The sequence below is a fragment of the Salvia miltiorrhiza genome, chromosome 5, assembly GCF_028751815.1.
Source record: "Salvia miltiorrhiza cultivar Shanhuang (shh) chromosome 5, IMPLAD_Smil_shh, whole genome shotgun sequence".
NCBI classification, from domain to species: domain Eukaryota; kingdom Viridiplantae; phylum Streptophyta; class Magnoliopsida; order Lamiales; family Lamiaceae; genus Salvia; species Salvia miltiorrhiza.
Genome location: NC_080391.1, coordinates 23,978,705 through 24,000,979, shown reverse-complemented (window position 1 = coordinate 24,000,979; position 22,275 = coordinate 23,978,705). Strand labels below are relative to the sequence as shown.

Here is a 22,275-nt window from a genome sequence, read left to right as displayed (position 1 = left end):
GATGGCGGGAATTTGGAGTAGGTCAAAACCTCCATCAGTTTCCAGAATTGCAGTTGACTCCACCACACTTAGCATAGTGTCCAATTTGACCCCAAATTCTCCAGAATCTTCAAAATGACACCCAAACCCTACCTCTTTCAAGTCTACGTTCGATGGCTTCACATCAGCTGGCATAATCGGTTCTGTGCTGGTCGATTTGGGCATCCTGCTCGATAGGTGCCGAATTGGAATTTCGTCCGTGGAGTACAGCTTCATGATAATCTCTCGAATAACATCATTCTCCTCTGTTTTGGCATCCTCATCATTCAGCACACTGAAAATAACTTGATCGAGCTCCTCTTCCCTGAAATTCTCAACAACATCATTAACCAAAGGATCAATCATAGTCAGGAAAATAGATTCAGGATCCTCTTCAATTTCTGTTTCTGCCTCTGAGTCAGGATCCGTTTGGGCAAACAGATCCTCTTCAACAGTGAATGCATTGAGTTCAGCTTTGAGAATCGGTTCTGTTTGGGCAAACAGAACAATTTTCGATTTTGACAGTTTTCGCAACTTCATTGGCTTACCTCTTTTCTCAATCTGGAGTGGGTTTCTTTTTTTTTTTAATCTGCTAAAAAACAACAGAAAAAATAAAATAAAATAAAATCAATAGGAAAAAAGAAATTAATTAACACCGTTCCCCGGCAACGGCGCCAATTTGGTGGACATCGTATCCCACCAAATAATTCCTGCAATAGCTAAGAATTAATATAGTTAGTAGTAAGCAGGGTCGAACCACAGAGAACGGGTAATTGCAATCTATTTCCTAGAGATCTAAAATTTTGGTGTAGCCACCACGCCTTAAAGTGATAGAAAAATTAATTAACTAAGAAAGCAAATCAAATCAAATAAAATAACACTAGAAAATAATCAAAGAAAAGTAACTCGGCTCGAATAAATCCATATTAATTTAACGACTCTGTTCATCGACGCAAAGATAAATTAATCCCTATCAACCAACCGATTATAGGATACCATGAAACGCAACGGACGTACCCCAATTCCTACTTACTGTGTCGATAAACAGCTGGAGACGCCAGACCTGCCTATTTCCCTTATTAAAATATAACCTAGCTGGAGACGCCAGACCTAGATTTAATATTCTAATAGCATTAAGATGAAGGAACCCAGTTTAGATAAATTATCCTAGATACGCTAGTAATAATTCATCCACCAATTTATTCCTACTACGAACATGGTAGCTTTATCACTAATCAGCCCTATTCCAACAATTACGGATTGGGGGAACCAATTGACTGTGATCCAATTTAACCTAAGTTGATCAGGCTTAAATTAAATCAGAACTATCTTTAAACACAAGGAACAAATCGAAATCAACAGGAACCAATTTTATGCTCAATTAGGTCCCACAGATTATTAAATTAATACTTCATTATTCTCGCCGAATTAAAGATTTAGCTATTCATAATTAAAACTGGAACAATCAAGTAAATAAAATCAAACATAAAACAAAATAATAAACTAGAATTGAAATTGAAAGAAATCACCACAGTTAAAACCCAAAATAAATCGTCTCCTGCACTAATCTTCAAGGTAGCCGCCAACTCCAAAAGTAAAAAAAAACAAAGTAACAAAATAATTTCTAAAGCTAATCAAATGTGTGTTGCAAGACTAAAATAAACCTAATTAAACTAAGTAGTAAAACGTGTGTCTCCAAAAGTTGACCAAATTAAAAATCTAACCCCCCTAATATATAACTCTAATATGGCGGCTAAGTTGGGGATCAAAACTAAAGGTTAAGGGAATTAATCCCTAAAGTGCCGCCCCATTGCCCAACATAGGCTTTCGGCCTTAATTAAAACAAAAAACCCAAAGTAATTAAAAACATGAGTTTTGGACATAATTAAAATTAAAACAATTGTTTTCAAGTCCAGTCTCTAAACTCCTTCATAAATCAACGCTTTCTTCATCAAAAGTTCAACTTTCACTATCTCTTGATATCTACTAGCATCCATCTCCAATCCATCTAATTCCTACGTCAAATGCCAACAACTTGGGTAATATCAAAGAAAAATCACACGATAAAAAGCATAATCTAGACAACTAAATCACACACATCAACTGTGCTATCAAGCCCAAAACAGCGCTGCCTTCAACAGAACGAGCCTAATCTCAGGGATATGACCTTATCCCGAAAGAGTACAACGCTCTCAGTCAACCAAGTCCGAAGTCAAGATCACAACACAGACACGAGATAAGCACGAAGAGTTATAATTTAATTATAAGTCAAATAGGAGTATTTTTCCTACTAAAATTCCTAGTAATTTGCCTATAAATACGTGTAAAATTCTAATGTAAAATCATCGACTATCATTATTTACCTACTTTCAAAGCTTTACGCCAAAATCAATACAAAGTTCAACGTTTCGACGCCTTTCTCGTGTTCTTGTTATTTTCTGTTACAAGGTGATATTTTTGGGCACAACTGGTGCCGTCTATGGGAAGTCGATACCTGAGCTAGACGTTTGACAATTTTCAACCGTTGCTGCTACTATTTTCCTACGAACAACTTCAGCCAAAGCCATGGAGAAGGAGTTCGACAACCTCAACATCAGCCGCAACCTCACTGCAGATTTCAATGAAGAAGACACTAACCATAATCAAATACTGAATTTAGCGGCTGGAGCAATCAACAACGAGGCTATCGAACGAGTCCATGTTAACACCACCGTTAACAGCGCTGCCATTACCACGTCGAAGGGAAACAGTCCAGTTCCCAATTCTGTTGATGCCATGTCACAAACCCTTGATTTGTTACTTATGAAACAACTCATGAACATGGCAGGGACATCAAATACCCTATTAACTACGCCAGAGTCACAGATCATGGCCCCGGGGAAGGATTTTTAGGTGCAGCAAACCCATGAAGGTGTCAAAAAAGCTAAATCCGCTATGATTGGGGGTACCAAGGACGAAGGATATCCAATCATGCAAGATAATCCTACTAATAGAGATGAAATCGATCAGCAAGATCGAGTACTAATAGATGACGAAGGAGAATCGATACATGAGGCATCTGAGGACTTGCATCATACTAAAAGGGATGAAATAGACTTAGTAGCCCGATTGGAGGAAATGCAACGGAAAGTGTGAGATCTGCAAGTAGCACTGCAAAGTAAAGAAAGCCGCAAAGAGCCTGTCCATGAGGTGAAAAACTTGGAAATCCCTAGAGCCCCACCCAAGGGACGCGCAGTGCACATTAGGGAATGAGAAACCAGGGAAGAGAGGTCACCCAAGAGGCCTATAAACAGTGCTTTTGCGAGGCAACGCGAAGCAAGGAGTCCGTTTTCTGACGAAATTTTGGCAGATGTGTTACCGGCTCACTATAAGCCTGTGACATTGGATTACAACGAGAAAGAAGATCTCGAGGTTCATATGTTACGTTTTGAGGGGCTCATGACGCTACATTAGTACAACGAAGGTATTCGGTGTAGGCTTTTTCGACGACCCTGTCAGGCTTAGCCCAACAATTGTTCCGTAAATTAAAGCCTGGATGTATTCACAACTTTGACGAATTGCATGATTTGTTCATGCACCAGTTTGCTAGTTCTAAAAGAGCAGAAAAGACAGCCAAGTCATTGATGGATATACAACAAGAGCCACAGGAGAGTTTGCGAGAGTATGCTACTCGATTCAACATGGCTTCATTGGAAGTTCATGATGCCGAATCAATGATCAAAGGATATGCCTTCATCCGAGGGCCCAAACCCCTGTTCGACGCGTTGCAGATTGAACCACCAAAGGATTTCAATGACTTACTATCCTGATTGCCTGGGTACATACAATTGGAAAAAGTCAAAGCGGCTAGAAAAGAAGAGGCTGATAGGAATAAAAACAAAAAGACAGAGAGAAGGGAGGAACAAAGGGAAACCAGGTATCCCGATCGACCTGCAGCAAGGGCGCCTCCGCCTAGGGGCCTTGTTGCTTTCAACATTAACACTAACCAGCGCCTAGTGCCAGAAAGGCAAACAGATGACCGGAGAAGAGAGACCATGGGACAACACCATGTACCCTTAAGAAGAGTCAAGGATAGGGGCGAAGACATCAATGAGGTTCGTAAGCCTCCCATGTACGTATACGTTGTTGAATTGAAACCAGGAGGACATCTTTCACGATGTCAAACACAATGATTGGTTCCATCCTCCCAGATCGTACCAAGAAGCACCACCACAGCTAGGACCCAATGATTTGCTATGTGAGTTTCACAATAGATTTGGCCATACCACAGAGAAGTGTTCACATCTGAAGAACAAGATCGAATTGTTGATACGAAATGACAAGCTATATTAGTACATACGGGCCGAATGAGCAGCAGAGCCAATGGAATGGAGAGAACATGGGCTATTGCCCGCACCACCACGATTACCTAATCGAGAGGTAAGAATGATCACAGGACGGGAAGTGGATGGGATATCCAACAGGGCTAGAAAGGCTACAATCAGGGTTGCAAGAGCCAGAGTAGGGCAAGTGATGGAAGTTACCAACACGAACAATGATGCCGAAATCTCTTTTGGACCAAGGAATGAGAGGCCTTTAGTGAGGCCACACAGTGACGCCTTCGTGTGCACAGTTGAATTAGCAAAATGCCTAGTTCATCTAGTTTTCGTGGATACAGGGAGTTCAGTCAACATACTGTACCAAGAATGTTTACAAGCTATGAACATTAATGCTCGGTTGAAATCAACGACAAACCTTTATGGGTTCGCAGGGGAGATGGTGATGTCGTGGGACGAGTTGAGCTTTCGCTCACGTTGTGAAGCCCAGCAGCGAGGAAGACCAGGATGGTGGAGTTCTTAGTCGTGGATCAAAGGAGGCCTACGTACAATGTGATTCTCGGATGTTCCGCCCTCGATGCTTTTAGGGCAGTAGTGTCAATGTATTACCTAAAGATGAAGTTCCCTATTGAAGACGGTGTATGAGAAGTGTATGGTAACCAGGTCGCAGCTAAGGAATGTTATGTCCGCACAGTAAGTCAACAGGCAAATAGGACCGAAGCAACAACGCTTATAACGAAGAAACAGAAAATATGGACGATATCAAGGTCAACGGATGAGGACTTCTTGGAAGTAAAGGAACACTGTTACAATCTGGAGCAACCCCTTACCATACCAGGGGGACAATGTATGAGCATCGAGCTCATACCGAGAAAGACATAATTCACTACTAAAATCGGGACAAACATGAGTCCCAAAGTGCAAGAATAAGTCATAAAGTTCCTAAGGAGAAATGCTGACATGTTCGCATTCAGCACTGTAGATCTGAAAGGAATCGACCGTAGCTTAGCTGAGCACTGGCTCAATGTGGACCTGACGGTCAAGCTTGTAAAATAGAAATTACGTTTATTCGGGGTCGAAAAGGAGGCTGCTATCAAGGAACAAGTCCAAGCATTTCTTAAAGCATAGCACATAGCGAAAGTACAATATCCTTCTTGGATATCTAACGTGGTGATGGTGGTAAAAAAGGAAAAAACATGGAGAATGTGCATGGATTTCAGAGATCTCAACGTTGCTTACCCAAAGACCACTATCATTTGCCTAGAATCGATCAACTTGTGGACGCCACAGCAGGGTGCGAGTTGTTATCCATGATGGACGCTTATCAAGGTTACTATCAAATAAAGATGCATCCAGCCGACATCGCCAAAACTACCTTTGCGATGTGTGAAGGTATCTTCGGGTTCGCTAGCATGTCGTTTAGACTCAAGAATGCAGGAGCGACGTATCAAAAGATGATGGACAAAATCTTTAAAAATCAGATCGGAAGGAACATGGCAGTGTACGTAGATGATATGCTGGTAAAAAGTCTGAAGGCGACATCCCATCCTCGGTACTTATAAGAAGTCTTCGCAGTCATCAGGCAGCACCGCCCTATGCTCAACCCTACTAAGTGCGCCTTTGGGGTCAAAACAGGAAAATTCCTCGAATATTGATGCGTCTTCGACTTTTGGGCCATTTGGCCCTATTTTTCCCTTTTATTTGTGTCAGTTCAGGTTGTTTCGGGGGAAAACAATATTGTGGAGGAAGGGAGGTCCAGTAAGAGGCAAAGATGAGAAATATGGTCGGAATGGGCATTACCAGCCCAAATTGCAATGTCATGTTTACCAGCATAGAGCCTAGGCGCAGTACCTCTCAAGTATTACTTGGGGCATGGGAACCCGAAGCAACCCACCTGGTATGAGCCAAACCCGAATAAGCAATCCGTTCGATCATTACCAGAAGAAGCAGCTAGCCGAAGCCAGAAAACGAAAGTAACTCACGAAGATTTGATGGAAGAAAATAGGAAGATGAAGAATGAGCCGGAAGAATCTAGAAAATGGAAGGTTGACTCAAGATTGCAGCTAGAAAATATCTTCAATCGGATCAATCAAAGATTGAGCTAAAGAAGGAAATAAGATCTCGATGAAGATATGGAGCTGGCGCAGCTAGGCTTAGCCCTCCACCATTCTGCAGTATTTAAGTTGAAGGAAGTTTAGCGGGGAGAGGACTTTTTGCAACTTTTGACTCTAAGCGGACCTGTGGCATTTTAATTACTTAGCATCCAAAACAATTTACATTTCAAGTTATTTAATTTCCAGTACAAACAATTATCTTTTGCTTTCATTTCGATTTGTAGCAAGGAATAAGATTAAGGCTAGTTGCCTTAGGTATTTTCTTATTAATTCAAGTATTCATCTTTTACTATATGTTGTGTTTATATCTTATTGCATTTATGCTTACTGCTATGTGTGAGTAGTTCTTTGGTGAGGTTTAAGGGGTGAAAATAATTGAAAGACGGGTTATGAACATTACTTGCTAAGAGTATATCTGTCCGCGGGAAATACCTTGCCTTTAGCGATCTAGCAAGGAGCGACATATCATTCAAGAGAATTCTCCAAACTTGTTTTGCGTCAAATCTCTAAAACCAAGACCCCCCTCACCTTTGGCCATGCATAATTTTTTCTAGCTTTTCCAATGGATACGTCGTTCTCCATTCTTCTACCCCCAGAAAAAACTTGCGGCCACACTGTTAAGTCTTTGAAGAATCTGATTTGGAATTGCAAAACTCATCAAATAGGTGGGAATTGATTGAAGGACCGCCTTAATGAGCAGTCTTCCCAGCGCCTGACAACAACTTTCTCTTCCAATCTTTAGTTTTCTTTCTAGTTCTATCAACCAACATTTGAAAAGTTTCAACCTTGGATCTGCCCACAATACTAGGAATACCAAGATAGGTAGTCCGTTCCCTGCTCAAATTAACACCCATCTGCCTTGATAAATCCATTTGCACCAAATGTAAAATACCTCTACTAAAAGAAATGGTGGATTTATCCAGATTCACTTTCTGCCCAGAAACTTCCTTATACACTCTCAAGATATCCTTCACAACAGCCACCTCCTGCAATTTAGCCCGATTAAAAATGATACAATCATCCGCGAAAAGCAGGTGACTCACTCTGGGAGCAGTTCGACAGAGACGAGCACCATGGAGAAGTTGTCTCGTTTCTGCTTGTTGGAGAAGACCAAAAAGGGCTTCGGCACACATCAAGAAAAGGAAAGGTGAAAGAGGATCGCCTTGTCGAAGACCCCGACTGGGTTCGAAGGAGCTACCTAGAAAGCCATTCACTAACGCACGGAAAGAAACAGAGGTGACACATCTCATGATCAAAATCACACAAGAATGATGGAAACCAAGATGAGACAACATAGCTTCAAGAAAAATCCACTCCACTCTATCATAAGCCTTCGCCATATCCAATTTAAAAGCAAACACTCCATGATCTTTAGCTTTATTAACTTTCATCATATGAAAAATCTCAAAAGCAAGAAGAGCATTATCAGTAATATGACGACCAGGCACAAACGCAGACTGACTCTCATGAATAATGGATGGAAGACACACCTTAAGTCTATTAGTGATGACTTTAGACACAATTTTATAAATGATATTGCAAAGACTTATGGGGCGAAACTCAGAAGGCAAGGTACATTTTTTTATTTTTAGGAATAAGGCAGATAAAAGTAGAATTCAAAGGAGCCGGAGACACACTATTATTAAGAATATCAAGGAACACATGAATAATATCATGACGGGCCGACTCCCAACAAGAATTGTAGAAAAGCAGGGACGGAGCCAGGGGGGCTAGAGCCCCCTCCCAAATTTTGAGTATTTTTTTTTATAAATTTTAAAATATATATAGATATATGTTTATACCTATTATAAAATAATTTGGTTTTATAAAAGAGTATTTGGTTATTATATTCTCTCATATATACTTAATTTAAGGATAATTCTATTATTTAAAACTATATAATCTATGAAATATTGTTTGTTATTATTACTATTATACTTGTCTTTTAATAAAAAATGCCTAATATGTATGAAATGCTAAAAAAATTATAATGTATTGAAACTAATTTGTAATATATAGAAACTATAATCTATGAACATGTTGTTTGTTATTATTATTATTATGCTTGCCTTTTAATAAAAAATGTCTTAAATATATGGAATGTCCAAAAAACATTTTGTGACATATTGAAACTATATAATCTATGAAAATATTGTTCGTTATTATTAGTATTATGCTCGTATTTTAATAAAAAAAATACCTTAAATATACAGAATGCCCAAAAAAATTTCTCGGGGGCTACCGCCCCCAAACCCCCCGTACAAGTTCACCCCCCCGCCGAACTTAATTCCTGGCTCCGTCCCTGTAGAAAAGGACAGGCATACCATCGGGCCCCAGAGCCTTAAGATGATGCATTTGCTTCAGGCCCTGGATAATTCCCGTCTAAGTATAAGGGGAGGTAAGATTCGTGTTCATCTCCTCTGTTTGAACATGACATTATCAGGAAATATGCAAATACATTAAACGAATTAACATATCAGTCCATGTGGATACGATAGTCGACTTGTTGTTTATTGCTACAATTATACTGTTATAGTTTCAGTTTTTGTTGCTAATAAAATAATGATCACTCGGCAATGGAGGGTTGCGCGCGGGCCTGGTGCGCACCGCCTTCCGCACCCCCATAGTGGATGCTCTTACTTTACCAGAAGGGGACCACTTCCCATTTCGTATATGTTGTAAGTTTGCAACAGTAGGGTTTATGAAAGAATTATCCAATTTGTTACTTACTTTCTCTCTCCACCTCCTACTCGATATTCTATACACTATCTCTTTACATTATTAGAAATTTGTTGCAACATTACATAAAACTATAATTTCAACTTGGATCATAACAACACATAAATCAATGAGATTTTTTTTTAGGATTATTGTAACTTCTAAATTTAAATTTAATGAATTTTTCAATTTCTACTCCCTCCGTCCCCCAAACATCTTCCTAAGAAATAGTGACACGAGTTTTAATAAAATTTAGTTGTGTATTTGATGAATAAGGATTGGATCCCACAAAAAATAAAGATTGTAAGAGTAATAGTGAGTACAATTATTTCCAAATGCTGGTTAGGAAAATGTTTTGGGGACGAACTAAAATAAAAAGAGACAAAGATGTTTGAGGGACGGAGGGAGTAATTCTTTGAAGGAGATTGCAAAATATCTAAAATGGAACCTCTAGTTTTAATTGTAATTTTCAATTTCTATTTAATTATTTTAATTTTTGAATGTAAATTTAATAAATTTTTTGAATTTAAAATTCAATTTTATTTAATTTAGAATACAATTTTTAAAAAATGGAATGAAAATCTATAGAGCCCCATGTTACGTGGGATAAAGGAAGTACAATTTAACTGGGATAAAGGAAGTACAATTTAACTCATCTTTCGATCATTTTCTCTCTCTTCATTTTCTCTCTCCCCACTTTCTCTCTCTTCATAATATTTTTATACCATATTTTTTCACCAAAGAGAACATGAGATAAAAAAAAAAAAAAAAAAAAGTGGGAACCACTAAAATGTGATAAAATTTTCTCATATTTTCCCTTCTTCTCATGATAAACTTACGATCAAAGAGAAAATTATACTTTTAGCACATGAATAATCTGAAAGGAACTTTCCATGAAGCCAGAAAACAGTGACACGTACTGAAACATGACTTAAACTGCCAACTTCAAATACACAAACACGCCAGTAAAAACTGTATATTTATACAGCAAAGGAAGTCCATGCAAGGCGCAAACCCTAATTCATTACTGCGAGTCCTTACCAATAATAATAATATCAACAAAGAAAGCAAGAGAAGACCTTGTAGCAGCTTTTACACGGGCACCTCAAACAAGATCACAGTACATGGGCAGCTGCCTAATGGTGAAAAACATGACAGGTATCAGAGCAGCCGCGTATATCGGCACTGCAGCAGTCAGTTTCTTCCCTGCCACGAACGACAAGAGTATCGCGCAGCTAGGCTTGAATGAAAACAGACAAGTCAACCCAATTAACAGCTTCTTCGGCAGGTCTTGCAGTAAAAAAGAGCTGTGATGGATGCGCGGAGCGGAGTGGGTAAGCGATAGAAAGTTGATGGTCTAGGCCACCGGGGACCGTGGCTGATGTAGCGGATGCAACAGTGGGGACGACTGAGCATGATTCGGATGTTTTTGTCGGCCATTCCTGTCATCACCAAATGTTGGTATGTTGGTGTGAAGGAGTCTCATCCTTAGGATTATGGTGAGTGAAACACAGATCTCTTCACATGCTGCATCGCAAACAATGAGAAGAATCGTAAAATGGAATTCAGAGTTACCATAACATCTCCCATTGCATCTCCATTGGCAAGTTATTCTGTACCTCTTATTACTGGGAGCAACATGTGTTCCTTTGACTTCCGTTTTCACTTTGCCAAGATTACTAAATATTGGATCATCATTCTAAAAATGATTAAGAAGAATAAAGGCAATGTTAAAGAGACCAAAAACAGAACAAAAGCAGGTTTCACCAATTCACCTCTTCAATAATCTAGGAACAAAATTGTCTTTGGAGCATGGAATTCTCCTACTCTGTGATCCTTTCCTTTCTATATGTGCTGAGAAATTATAAAAAATGGCAAACAATAAATTAGGGTAACATAAAATTGCTTATTCTAGTAGCTTTCTTTGAAAAGTCTAATCACCTCGTGCAAGAGAGAACTTTTATGTATTAGTACATACCAACAAGTGATAACGTGATCATTGAGACTATATGATGTATGTTATATTTAAATGACAGACACATCATAAAATATAATTTGTTAAAAGGTCCCATCATAACTTAGGCAAGACAAATATCTGTGAGATAACATCACAGACTAGGGCTAGGCTAGGCCTAACATTCTGATGGAATCCACCAGTTACTAAGGTGTATGTTAGGAGAAAGAGAAGTGCAATGAGCGTTGGACAGGAGGAAGCGTGAGGAGCAGGAAGTTGAGAGAAACTGTTTAGTTAAATTAGTGCTCCCTCCGTCCCGTTAATAGTGGCTCAGTCCATAAAAGGAAACAATTAACTCTTGAAAAAGTGTGGATCCTACTACTTTTCACCTTCTCCTTAATCTCCGTACCGGAAAGAAGTGAGCCACTTTTAGGGGGGCGAAGGGAGTGTTATTTATTATTTAATATTTTAATTCCTTTTTTTAGTAGGATACTACAGGATTCTTATTAGAAGTTTCCTTATGCTAGCAGGACTCTAATAATTGTTTTATATAAACCCGTTAGGGTCAGATTGTAGAAGAGATTATTCATTCTTATTCAATAAATTACTAGGTTAATTCAAGTATTTCTTCTTGAGTTGCTAGGATTTCTCGCAGGGTATCGCATCACACTCCTCATTGATCAAGCGCATAGGTAAATCAGCAACATCACCTCCTACACCCTCACCTTCACCAACACCAGCAGGTTAAATCCTATCACTGTCGCATAGCAAGTCCAGTTCTAGCCTAGCCCATAGCATAAATAGATTAAGCCAAACTAATAGATAACTAAATAAACAGCATAATCTTAAGGAATTTTAGTAGCACCGTGACAGTAATCCTCAGCATCTATCACCTTAGCCCAACAACAATAAACTCGAACTTTATCAGTATATATTATCTATCCACAGCTAAAGTGCTAAATGAGCTGTCTATCTTAGGGAATAATTTTCTATCCCTGCTTATAATTCAATAACAAATGGATTGACAATAGCCGCTGAACAAGGAAACATGGTGTTACAGAAGTAATAAATACTTTTTTATTAATGTATCACACTAAGGGAAAAATTTAAGCAACTTGAATGAGCAGGTGTATAAACTTTAAACAGGAAACAGTCATTTAACAGAGCAAGATTTCAGTTTCATGCCTAAAATCAAGACATGCATATGAAAAAAGGCAGCAGAAGTTAAGCAGTCATGAGTGTGAATTGTGATTGCACTAACCATTACGAAGTAAAAATGCTATTAACCTGAAGAAGAGCTACCTCATGAATAGAGATGGTCCAGCAAGACCCAGAAGCAGGATATTTTTAGAGCAGGGCCTACTGGCTAAATGGGCAGTTCGGCCAGTAAGGCCAAACACGTTACCAACCAGTCCAGCATGAAATTGGACCAAGCCTCTTTTGACACCTGTAGTCATGAAATAGGCCAGTCGGTTGAGGGATGGTGACGAAAGGAGCATGGAAAACAGTGTTGAACACCTCTCTTTCTCCCAGAAACCCATTTTCCAAATCCTGGAATTTCGGAAATTTCAAGTTCCTCCAAATTTGTAATAGATCTCAGTTCATCTTGAACCTTCCCCAACTTTGGACAGTGCCTGATTTCAAGCTCAGAAAGGATTGGCATGGCTCCTTTTTCAACTTTCCACTCTGTCAGATTTGGTAAACCCCACAACTGAATAGTTTTGAGCTTACAGAAGCCTGTTGCACGACAAGTCATTTTCTTCCCCACATAGGAACATGGCCATAAGCACAAAGATTCTAGGCAAGGCAGCATCTCCAGCATAAGCATTGGATCATCCTCAATTTTGCAGTTTCTCACTGTCAAGAACACAAGTCTTGGAAAAACTACTTGAGTTTCGATTTCTTGTTGCAGCTTCTGCATACGCATGTCTATCCACAAAGAATGAAGATTGGAACATGTGAACAGCTTCTTTAAAATTGGTACCTCTTGTTCTGAAGATGTTAACTCACAACCATCTTTGATGATAAGTGTAGATTCATGCAGATTATTCCAGTTAGTGTTGAGGTCATCAATGATTTCGGATAGGGTTTTTGTATCATGCACTGTGGCTCGAAGGCGCTGGAGATTCTTCATTCTCGACACAGATTTCCAATCATGGAACAAGCTGTCAAACCCAATCAGCGTCTCCAGCTTGTTAAGGCCTTCCAAACTAAGCTGGTAGGTTCTGGCATTGCTGGTTTTCCGGTAATCAGGAAGAAACAAGTGCTTTAACCGAATCAGTTTGTGCAAAACATTTGGTATTCGGACATCCCATGAATGGAATAGATCTAGCGTGCACAAGTATATCAAGTTGCTGATGGAGGATGGCAATTCAGTAAATACACAATTTCGCAAGCGCAAGTATCTAAGGTGAATTAGATTACCAATTTCTTTTGGTAACTTTCGTCGTTGGAAGTTGCAGCCTTCAAATACTAAAACTCTGACCAGTTTGAAGTTATGGAAATATTCAAGAACACTATTTGGGAAGTTGATTTTCCTCTGTTTTGAATGACAGATAAACTTGAGAGATCGAATGTGTTGGTTAGTTTCTTCATGAGTGGTCGTAAGTTGATCATGTTCTACTTCCACTTCTCCTCTAAAATGCATTGCCAAATATCGAGTTTTAATACCCAAAACAGATGGACTCAACACATCAAATCTTCCCCCTTGAGCTTGACAATTCACAACCTTGAGACGAAAGTCCTCCTTCTTCCCCTTCAACAAACATAGATCGCGTACGACATCATGAAGATGGCAGGAGACATATCGTTTACTTGATACAGTTTCCTGCGCTACAATTTCAACCATGCACCTAGACGCCAATTCACTCAAGTAGCATTTTGCAACATCCATTAACGTCTCCTCACTTGCTCGATTCTCAACTGATATCAAGCCTTCTGCTATCCACAACATGTACAGATTGTCACCATATATGTATTGATCCTCTACAAATTGACCCATATAAAGGAAACACGGTTTCAAGTAAGACGGTAGGTCCTCATAACTTAAATCTAGTATTACCGCATTGATCTTATTGTCCTGATCAGTGCTTCCAGCACTAAACAAGTAATCATCAATATTTTTATTTACCAACTCCCACTCCTTCAATGATCGCCGTTTGCTTAAGATCCCTCCCAGAAGAGAAATTACTAATGGTAGATACCCACAAATTTTCACCATCTTTTTACCAACTTCCTCAAACAATTCAAATTGAAGTCCAAAGTCTGCAAGATATTAAAGCATATGTATTTGTAAATTTTGAAAGCGTATCCGTACTATAGAATGGAAAAACTGTGTTTAGTCTAATATTCAAAGGAAATAATGTTTTTCATCCTTCAAACTGACTTACTTTCTCAGGCCCATTTTCCTTTCTATTTCAAAAATTCTAAAATTTAGTCCTTATATATATTTTAACTTTTAAGACATCAACTTTAATTGCTGGTCAGGATGAGTAATTCTACTGACTTACATTCAAATTGGGCAAAGGTTGGAAATGACTACACTTATGAATAGACAGGTTTGGAGAAGAATAATCACATCCAACTTCGCTTTTTTCTTATGAATTAATAGAAGAATGGAACTGTGTTTGAAATTATTACAAAAATAAAATAAAATAAAATACTATAGTTTTATAATATTTGAACATTAACCAAAATTATGATTTCAAGTCTGGAATACAATAACAAAACAGAATATTAATAAAAACTCATACCTATTTTCAGACCTTATTAAATAATTGACCCAATTGACAGGAACAAACTAATGTAAACTTAAAGATAACTATTATTAAATATTGATACATCTAATATTTCACATTTAAAAGAAAAGATTCTTTTTGGAAACCGAAATGTACATAGTGTTGGAGTAAAATTATAACATGATTTTAAAAGAAATTATTTCCAACTTCCAAGTTAAACCGTTTCATTCTTTTTGGTCTAGTTATGAAATATTAAGTAGTAATTTGATTTATAATCTATAATGTTTACAACTACAAGTACAAATCTACATAAGCACAACTGGTTGAGGGAAGTGATTGGCTGGCACAGGGCATAAAGGAAGAACAAGGAAAACAAAAACAAAAAAGAGGAAAATAAAGTTGCAGAAGAAAAATAATATTTAAATAAATGAAAACTGCTCGTCTATTAGTTCCATCTGGGCATAGCACACAGTATTACCTGGTTGGCGATTTTGACTGACAGCACTTGACTGTGACTGTGTCCATGTTGATATTTGATAAAGTATTGTTCAAAAGTTGACTTTGAAATTTTAGAAGACCTAGAAAAGGCTGGAATATACCAAATTCAAGGACCAGAAAGACTATACTTGGTTTAGTACATAAGAATTCATAACTGTGTAATAATGGGGATCAACACAAGAATTGTGATAGAATTGGTATAGTGACAAAAGTTAATACCAAAGCACAAATGAACACACAATGTCATGAGGATAACAAGAAAGACTATACTTGGTTTAGTACATAAGAATTCATAACTGTGTAATAATGGGGATCAACACAAGAATTGTGATAGAATTGGTATAGTGACAAAAGTTAATACCAAAGCACAAATTAACACACAATGTCATGAGGATAACAATATGGACACCAACCTGGTGGGATGTAGTTTCTTGGGAATGCTTTGCATTTGAGCAGTTCCCAGCCATCAGCCATGCTTAGGAGCCCAAGTTTGTAGGATAATCCCACATCTGCAACATTCTGTTTTCGAGTTGTCATCAAAATCTGGCTATCTACAAAGACACCCAACAGACAATCCCGGTGTTCGATTTTCCAGAGATCGTCCAATACAATCAGACATCTTTTTTCTTTTTGGACTTGAAAGAGTTGCTCAACCAACTCTGTATCGCTTAGATGCATAGCATGTTCCTTCTGTTGTGGCATTAACTGCTTAATGACTTCTTCCAAAACAAATCTAATTTGGCATTGTTGAGTAATACAAACCCAAGCGAAGGAATCAAAAGCATGCTTAACATCGACATGGTTGTACACTTTCCGAACAATGGTTGTCTTTCCTAGTCCACCCATTCCCCACACTGAAATAACTCGGTTTAGGTTATCATCAACTGTAAGAGAAACAAGTCGTTTCAAATCTTCCTCCATTCCCACAAAGCAATCACTGGTTTCAAAAGAATATGTTTTTCTTTGCCATCTTTGGTTTTCACTTGCAGGACCTGAGTTTTCTTCTTGAATAATACTTCTTAGGCCATACTCGTGGATGCTTTTGTAGACTCTTCCAATAGCTGATCTGATTTCTGAAATCTCCCAACCAATCTTGTAGAGACTGCAGCAGCGATTTGGGAGACAAGAAAATCTTTGACAGAACTGTCTAATGCCTCTTCCACTTCTGGAAGAAACTTGAACAACCGAATACATTTCAATCACATCTTCAGCTTGGTACACAAGATCTCTGATTTCTAGAATCCAATAACCAACGCTCTTGCTTTTGTGTTGTCTTGATCTGTCAGTGTCCTCTAGCAGACACTGCATCTCTTTGAGCTGCGATTCCAATCCCTTCACTTGACTGCCCACCCCAGACAAGAATTTTGCTTCATCAAGCAGCAGATTCCGAAGGGTTTCTAAAGCAACAAGGATTGCTGATTCAGCCATTTTCAAATGATGATCAACTAGAAATATGATGCAAATGTATTAGTTGTATGGGGGACTGGCTAATAGAACGATGGAGAAAAAAGCAAATGAAATGCCAAATAAGTGTGTGCCTTTGTAGAGATGTGTTGTTGAATAGTGCCTTAATAAACAAGTCCTAACTTCCATTTTTTGAAACTTCTCCCACGAAGTGAAGAAAAGTTTGAAACTAGAAGCTCCACTAAGCATGGTCAAGTTTACATAACATCAAGTCTTGAACTATAGGTAGCTAGATTGGTTGACAAAATGGGAAGCAAACATAAACACAAAAGAGAAGCTACCTTTCTACCAATGCTCCAAGTGACCCAGTCCAAGTGAGCGAAATGTTGCTGTAATTTACATAAAACGACTTGAAATTAGAATGAAATTTCACTGAATTCCAACTACCCGAGGCCGAATTACACAAAAGTAAGGATCTCTTTTCTATAACACATCCGACTGTATTCATTTTTAATTTACATAATATCGGCAAAGAAATTACCTAGAAACTGATATCGTCATTGACCACCCGATTTAGCTTTCCAGCCAGTTCTTTCAAGTTCATAATCGAAGGAGTGTAGGATTCAGAACCACCTCAATTGTGCAGACATCATAAGCAATAAAACACACTATTTTGGGCTTTGTCTACCCTAGGCGGCCGCTCACTACGCAGGGCCCTTGATCTTGCGCCACGTGTCCCCCCATACAAACCAATACTTCCCACTTTTTGATTCTGGTTTTGGTCCATTTTTTATTGTGGTTTTGCAGATGCAAATTTATATTGGCACCCCCTTTTTGACGGAACTCACGCACCATTTCCCTCTCTCTTCTTTGTGTGTGTGTCTCTCTCTCTCTCTCATCTCTCGTCCCCCTTTCTGTCCCTCTCCTGGCCGCGGCCGCCTCCCTTCTCCGGCGACTCCCGCCGCCTTGTCAGTGCCTACCACTCCTCCTCTCATCTCCCCCTCGACTGGTCGACGGCAGCTGCCACCATCGCCGCTTCTGCATCGACAGCAGCACACCCCAGCCGCCGCCTCCCCTTTTCCAGATCTGGTGCTGCCAAACCACCGTCGCCGCCTCCCTGCCCATTTTCGCCGGCCGCCGTGGCGCAGCAGTGCCCGGCGACGCCTAATAGCCAGCTCCCCCTTCGCCTCTCCTGCTCTCCAGCAATCATACACCCGATTTCCCCCATTTTCTCTAATTTCTCATTATTCTTTTAATTATTTATGCTAAAAATATATGGATTACTACTGAAAGGAAAATGATTAGTGATTAGGTGTGTGCTTGTGATTTTCTGAATATATATGTATATTGAATGTTTAGAACAACAAAATTTACAGTTGCAGAGATGTAAAAACAGAAAATGATAAATTGTTGCCTTGAAATAGAAATTTCATAGATTCAAAACAAATACCATGCTGATTGATCTGCTGCTAGAGAGAAAAACTTGATTATTTTGTGAGTATAGTTTTTGCTTTGTAAAATTGCAGAGATGGAGCAGAAGTTAATATATATGATGAGCATATTGCTTAATATATTTGTGGATAAATTAAATGATCTATTTAAATAAATTAATTAAAATATTAAATAGAAACAAGAAATAATAAATATAAAAATGTTGAAAAAAGAATTAAAATTATACAAAGAAAAGAAAAAAAAATTGTAAAAAGATTGATGGGATAAGAGATACAAAAAAAAGGGGAAAAAATGAGGGAGAAAACTCCTCTTTTATATATTACATAGATTACATAGATATAGCTAAGATCAAGAAAAAGAGTCAACGATAAATTAAATATAATTAGATTTTAAAAAATAGTAATAGTTATTGGGGTAATAATAAACATGAGTGGAGTTTGAAGAAAAAATGTGTGATTGAATTTGTTTTATTTGTATAACCCAAATTCATTTGGCTCATCGGTGATATGATTAATAATATTCAACTACAAATTTTTTATATTTGTACATGTAGATTGAAAAATATTCCATCAGATATAATGTAAATTATTTGTACCTGATTAATAATACTGTGCAGTTCAAAGAAATATTCGTAGTTATAGGAAGTCAGTGGTGACATGATTATATTCCCTATGTTATAATTGATGGCTTGGAGACTACGCCGTTTAGGGCAGTTGTGTTTCTTGTGGCTTGCACTTCCACAAATACTGCAATGATGTGTTTTACCAATCCTTGATAGCTTGTGTTTCAATTTCGGCTCATTTGGAGCTCTTACCTTGTTCTTCTTGGGCCTTCCTATCTTCTTCTCAACCAGTGGAGGCTCAATGCAATCTTTAAATTGTGGATCCCAAAACTTGTACCCAGGAATTGGCTGTATAGCATGCTCAAAAGTTTTCCTATACATGGAGCTATGGTATCAATTGCTCATCACAGATAAGGGGTCCAACTGACTAGAGTTAAAGGTAGCAATGGCATGAGGGTAGGGGATACCACTTAAATCCCACATCCTACAATTGCACTTCTTAGTATCTACAAATACTATGTGCTTGTCTTCTCCCTCTTCAACCTCATATCTGTAGTCACCATTCCAAAGAACATTACAATCCATAGAAGCTGCCTTGTTTGCCTCAAACAGTTTCATTGCCTTAGGACACCATTTAGTTTTCCAATGATCAACAAGGACCTTCATATCCCTTATCCTACTCATTACTATCATCTTAATATCTTTCTAGCATTGAAATGATTGGCTTATGTCTGGCATCAGAAATACTTGAATTGAAAGACTCGCTGATGTTGTTGTCTACCATATATGTGGAACACCTTGTGCTTTGATAAGCCCTGCACCAATTTTCAGTAAGATAGTGGAGTAGGTCCTCAGCTGCCTTCTTGTTTATGGGAGAAATCTTGGCTAGATTGAACTTGAACTCTTGCTAGAAAGAGCTCCATGCAGTAGTCCAAAACTGTTTCTTTAACTCCTCTCCTTTCCACTTCTTCCTCCAGTTGGCATAAATATGCCTCACACCACCTATGTTCAGCTGCAGGAGTCACTTCCTTTACAGCCTCCATCAACCCCTAAACATAATTTCAATAATTAGATGATATTTCAATAATCAAACACAAAAGCATTGCAAATAATTTGAAAGTCATACCTTTTGCATATCTGACATTAATGTCACTTCATCACCTGTTCCAAGGTTGAGCTCCTGCCTCAACCACATTAGAAGCAACCTCCAGTTATTCTTGTTCTCTTTGTTTACAACTGCCCAAACAATGGGCACAATTCCACCATTCCCATCCTTTCCTACTGCTGTCAACAGACACCCAAATGTCTTACCCTTCAAATGGCAACTATCAAGAGAGATTATTGGCCTACAACCCCCTAGCTAGTTCAACCTACAATGTTCTAGCATGACAAATATTCTCTTAAAAACTCTTCTTTGGTTCTGGAGATGCTCGGTGGACAGTTGGAGTTCCATCTTACTCCCAGCCCCCAGGCATACATTCCTTAACAATCTTACAATAGGCAACCAACCTATTGAACTCCTTTTTGTAGCTACCCTCAAACTTGCATATTATCTCTTTCTTTGCCCTTTTACACTTGTGTAAACTAACATGAAGCTTCAAATGGTCTTTACCATGACCTTGCATATCCTTAGAAGTAAACCTAGGATTTCTGTTGATTGTCTCTTTAAAGTATTTGGCCAAGTATGATTGGCTAGCACTAGGGACTTCCCTTTGTTTGCAACATGTATGGTCTGCAATTATGGTCTTGATAGCTAAACCTTCAATATCCTCATCTTTAGAGACGTGCATCAGAAATGGACACTCTTGGTCATTGATGCAAACCTCGCCCTGCTCTCCCTCTTCAACCTCACCTTGCTCTCCCTCTTCAACCTCAGCCTCATCTCTCTCTTCTACCCCACCATTAGTACTCTGAACTCCTTTATCCTCACCAGTAATCTGAACCCCATGTTTACCCTCTAAATCACTATCTTCATTCCCTTCTAAAAACATCTCAAGTGGTACAAAAGTAGGCATAGGATCAACCTCATGATCTGCATAAAACTCAATCTCTCTATGGCCAAGTAATTCTAGGTAATCAAGAACCTTATGACACTGGATAGGGATTTCTTAGGGGAACTAGACCCTTATCTATGGTATAGTCTATTAGTCTTCATCTGCCGCGCGCATAAACTAGTTTAGGTTTAGAACCATAACATTATTCAAATTCGGATACGATTCTTTCTAAAGTCATGTTTTCCAGTGTGGATTTAATTTCCTTATGGTTAAACCATCATACATCCATTCACCATTCTCATCATCTTTTTTCCAAACACCCCACCGATTGAAAATAAACAAAAGTTCAGGATTCGACATGCTGCACAACAACATGAACAAACAAGAATATAACTTATGTTTTGCGTTCATGTATCAAATCAAAAACAACAAGAAAGCAACAAAATTCAGAATCCCCACAGTACTTGCATGTTCTGTAAAAAAGAAAATGAAACAATGAAGATTAGCCATTACTTACCTATTTTCCAGAGTATACTTTGATGAAAATTAGAACCACCGATCGAAATCGACAAAATCGCAACCAAACCTCTATTCTTCTTCGTCGATTTACCCTCTGAAACTTTGAGTTTTCGAATGGAATGAAAGAAACTCTTCATCTGCTCTATTTACATATAGGGGTGTAAATGAGCCGAGTCGAGTCGAGTATTGACATACTCGAGCTCGAGCTCGGTCTATATGTATCAAGCTCGAGCTCGCTCGAGTTTGAGATTTTTGAGCTCGAGCTCGACTCGATTGCATATTCGATGAGCTCGAACTCGACTCGGTTCAACTCGATTATTGAATCTTAATCGAACTCGAGCTCGTTTAAGCTCGTCTCATACATGCTTCAACAAATTGTATATATTATAAGCTATATTAGTAATTAAGCTATAATATAGGGATAAAATCGTAATTTGTTTGAAAGCTCGATTAGGCTCGCGAGCCTAACGAGTCGAGTATGATGAAACTCGAACTCGGGCTCGATACCTAGTCGAGTAGCTCGAGCTCGAGCTCGACTCGACTTATACCGAGTCGATTTCGAGTAATTTTCGAGTCGATTCCGAGTAGCTCGCGAACTAGCTCGACTCACTTACACCCCTATTTACATAGAAACCCCGCGCATTGTGGTTGGGATGGGGCCCACCGAAAATTTAAAAAAAATTAAGTGAACAGCGTTAAACGCCCGTTTCACCCTAGGACCTAATTGCACCCTTCTTTCGGGACTTTGGGAAGGTCAACGCACTTTGACCGACTATGAGGGGCTAAAAGCTCTAGGGGGAATCTGCACCTTCACCCTTATTTATATAATTTATTAAATATATATACATATATTGGGTGCGGTGGCTGGCCTCAGGCGGCACTTCCTTCTTCTTCTTCATCGGCGATAGTGACCACTGTCGGTCGCCGCCTCTTCTTTCTCTGACCTTCTTCGCCGAAGATAAACGCCACCGCATGCCCAGCTCCCCCGA

General features: G+C 38.7%; 1 protein-coding gene across 6 annotated transcripts; it reads right to left on the bottom strand.

Moving 5' to 3' along the window:
- Positions 1 to 10,076: 10,076 nt before the first annotated feature.
- Positions 10,077 to 17,596, bottom strand: LOC131026184 (probable disease resistance protein At1g58602). Of its 6 annotated transcripts, none has more exons than XM_057955957.1 (7): positions 17,301 to 17,596; positions 17,101 to 17,148; positions 15,769 to 16,800; positions 12,423 to 14,384; positions 10,942 to 11,020; positions 10,786 to 10,865; positions 10,077 to 10,693 (listed from the first exon to the last, which is right to left on the bottom strand). In XM_057955957.1, the coding sequence occupies exons 3-4, from the start codon at positions 16,781 to 16,783 to the stop codon at positions 12,574 to 12,576; spliced, it is 2,826 nt and encodes a 941-aa protein (XP_057811940.1). In that variant the 5' UTR covers positions 16,784 to 16,800; positions 17,101 to 17,148; positions 17,301 to 17,596; the 3' UTR covers positions 10,077 to 10,693; positions 10,786 to 10,865; positions 10,942 to 11,020; positions 12,423 to 12,573. The 6 variants fall into 6 exon arrangements, with proteins under 6 accessions (XP_057811940.1, XP_057811941.1, XP_057811939.1 ...); XM_057955958.1 differs by having other exon boundaries at positions 10,786 to 10,845; XM_057955956.1 differs by having other exon boundaries at positions 10,786 to 11,020.
- Between the last annotated feature and the right edge of the window lie 4,679 nt (positions 17,597 to 22,275).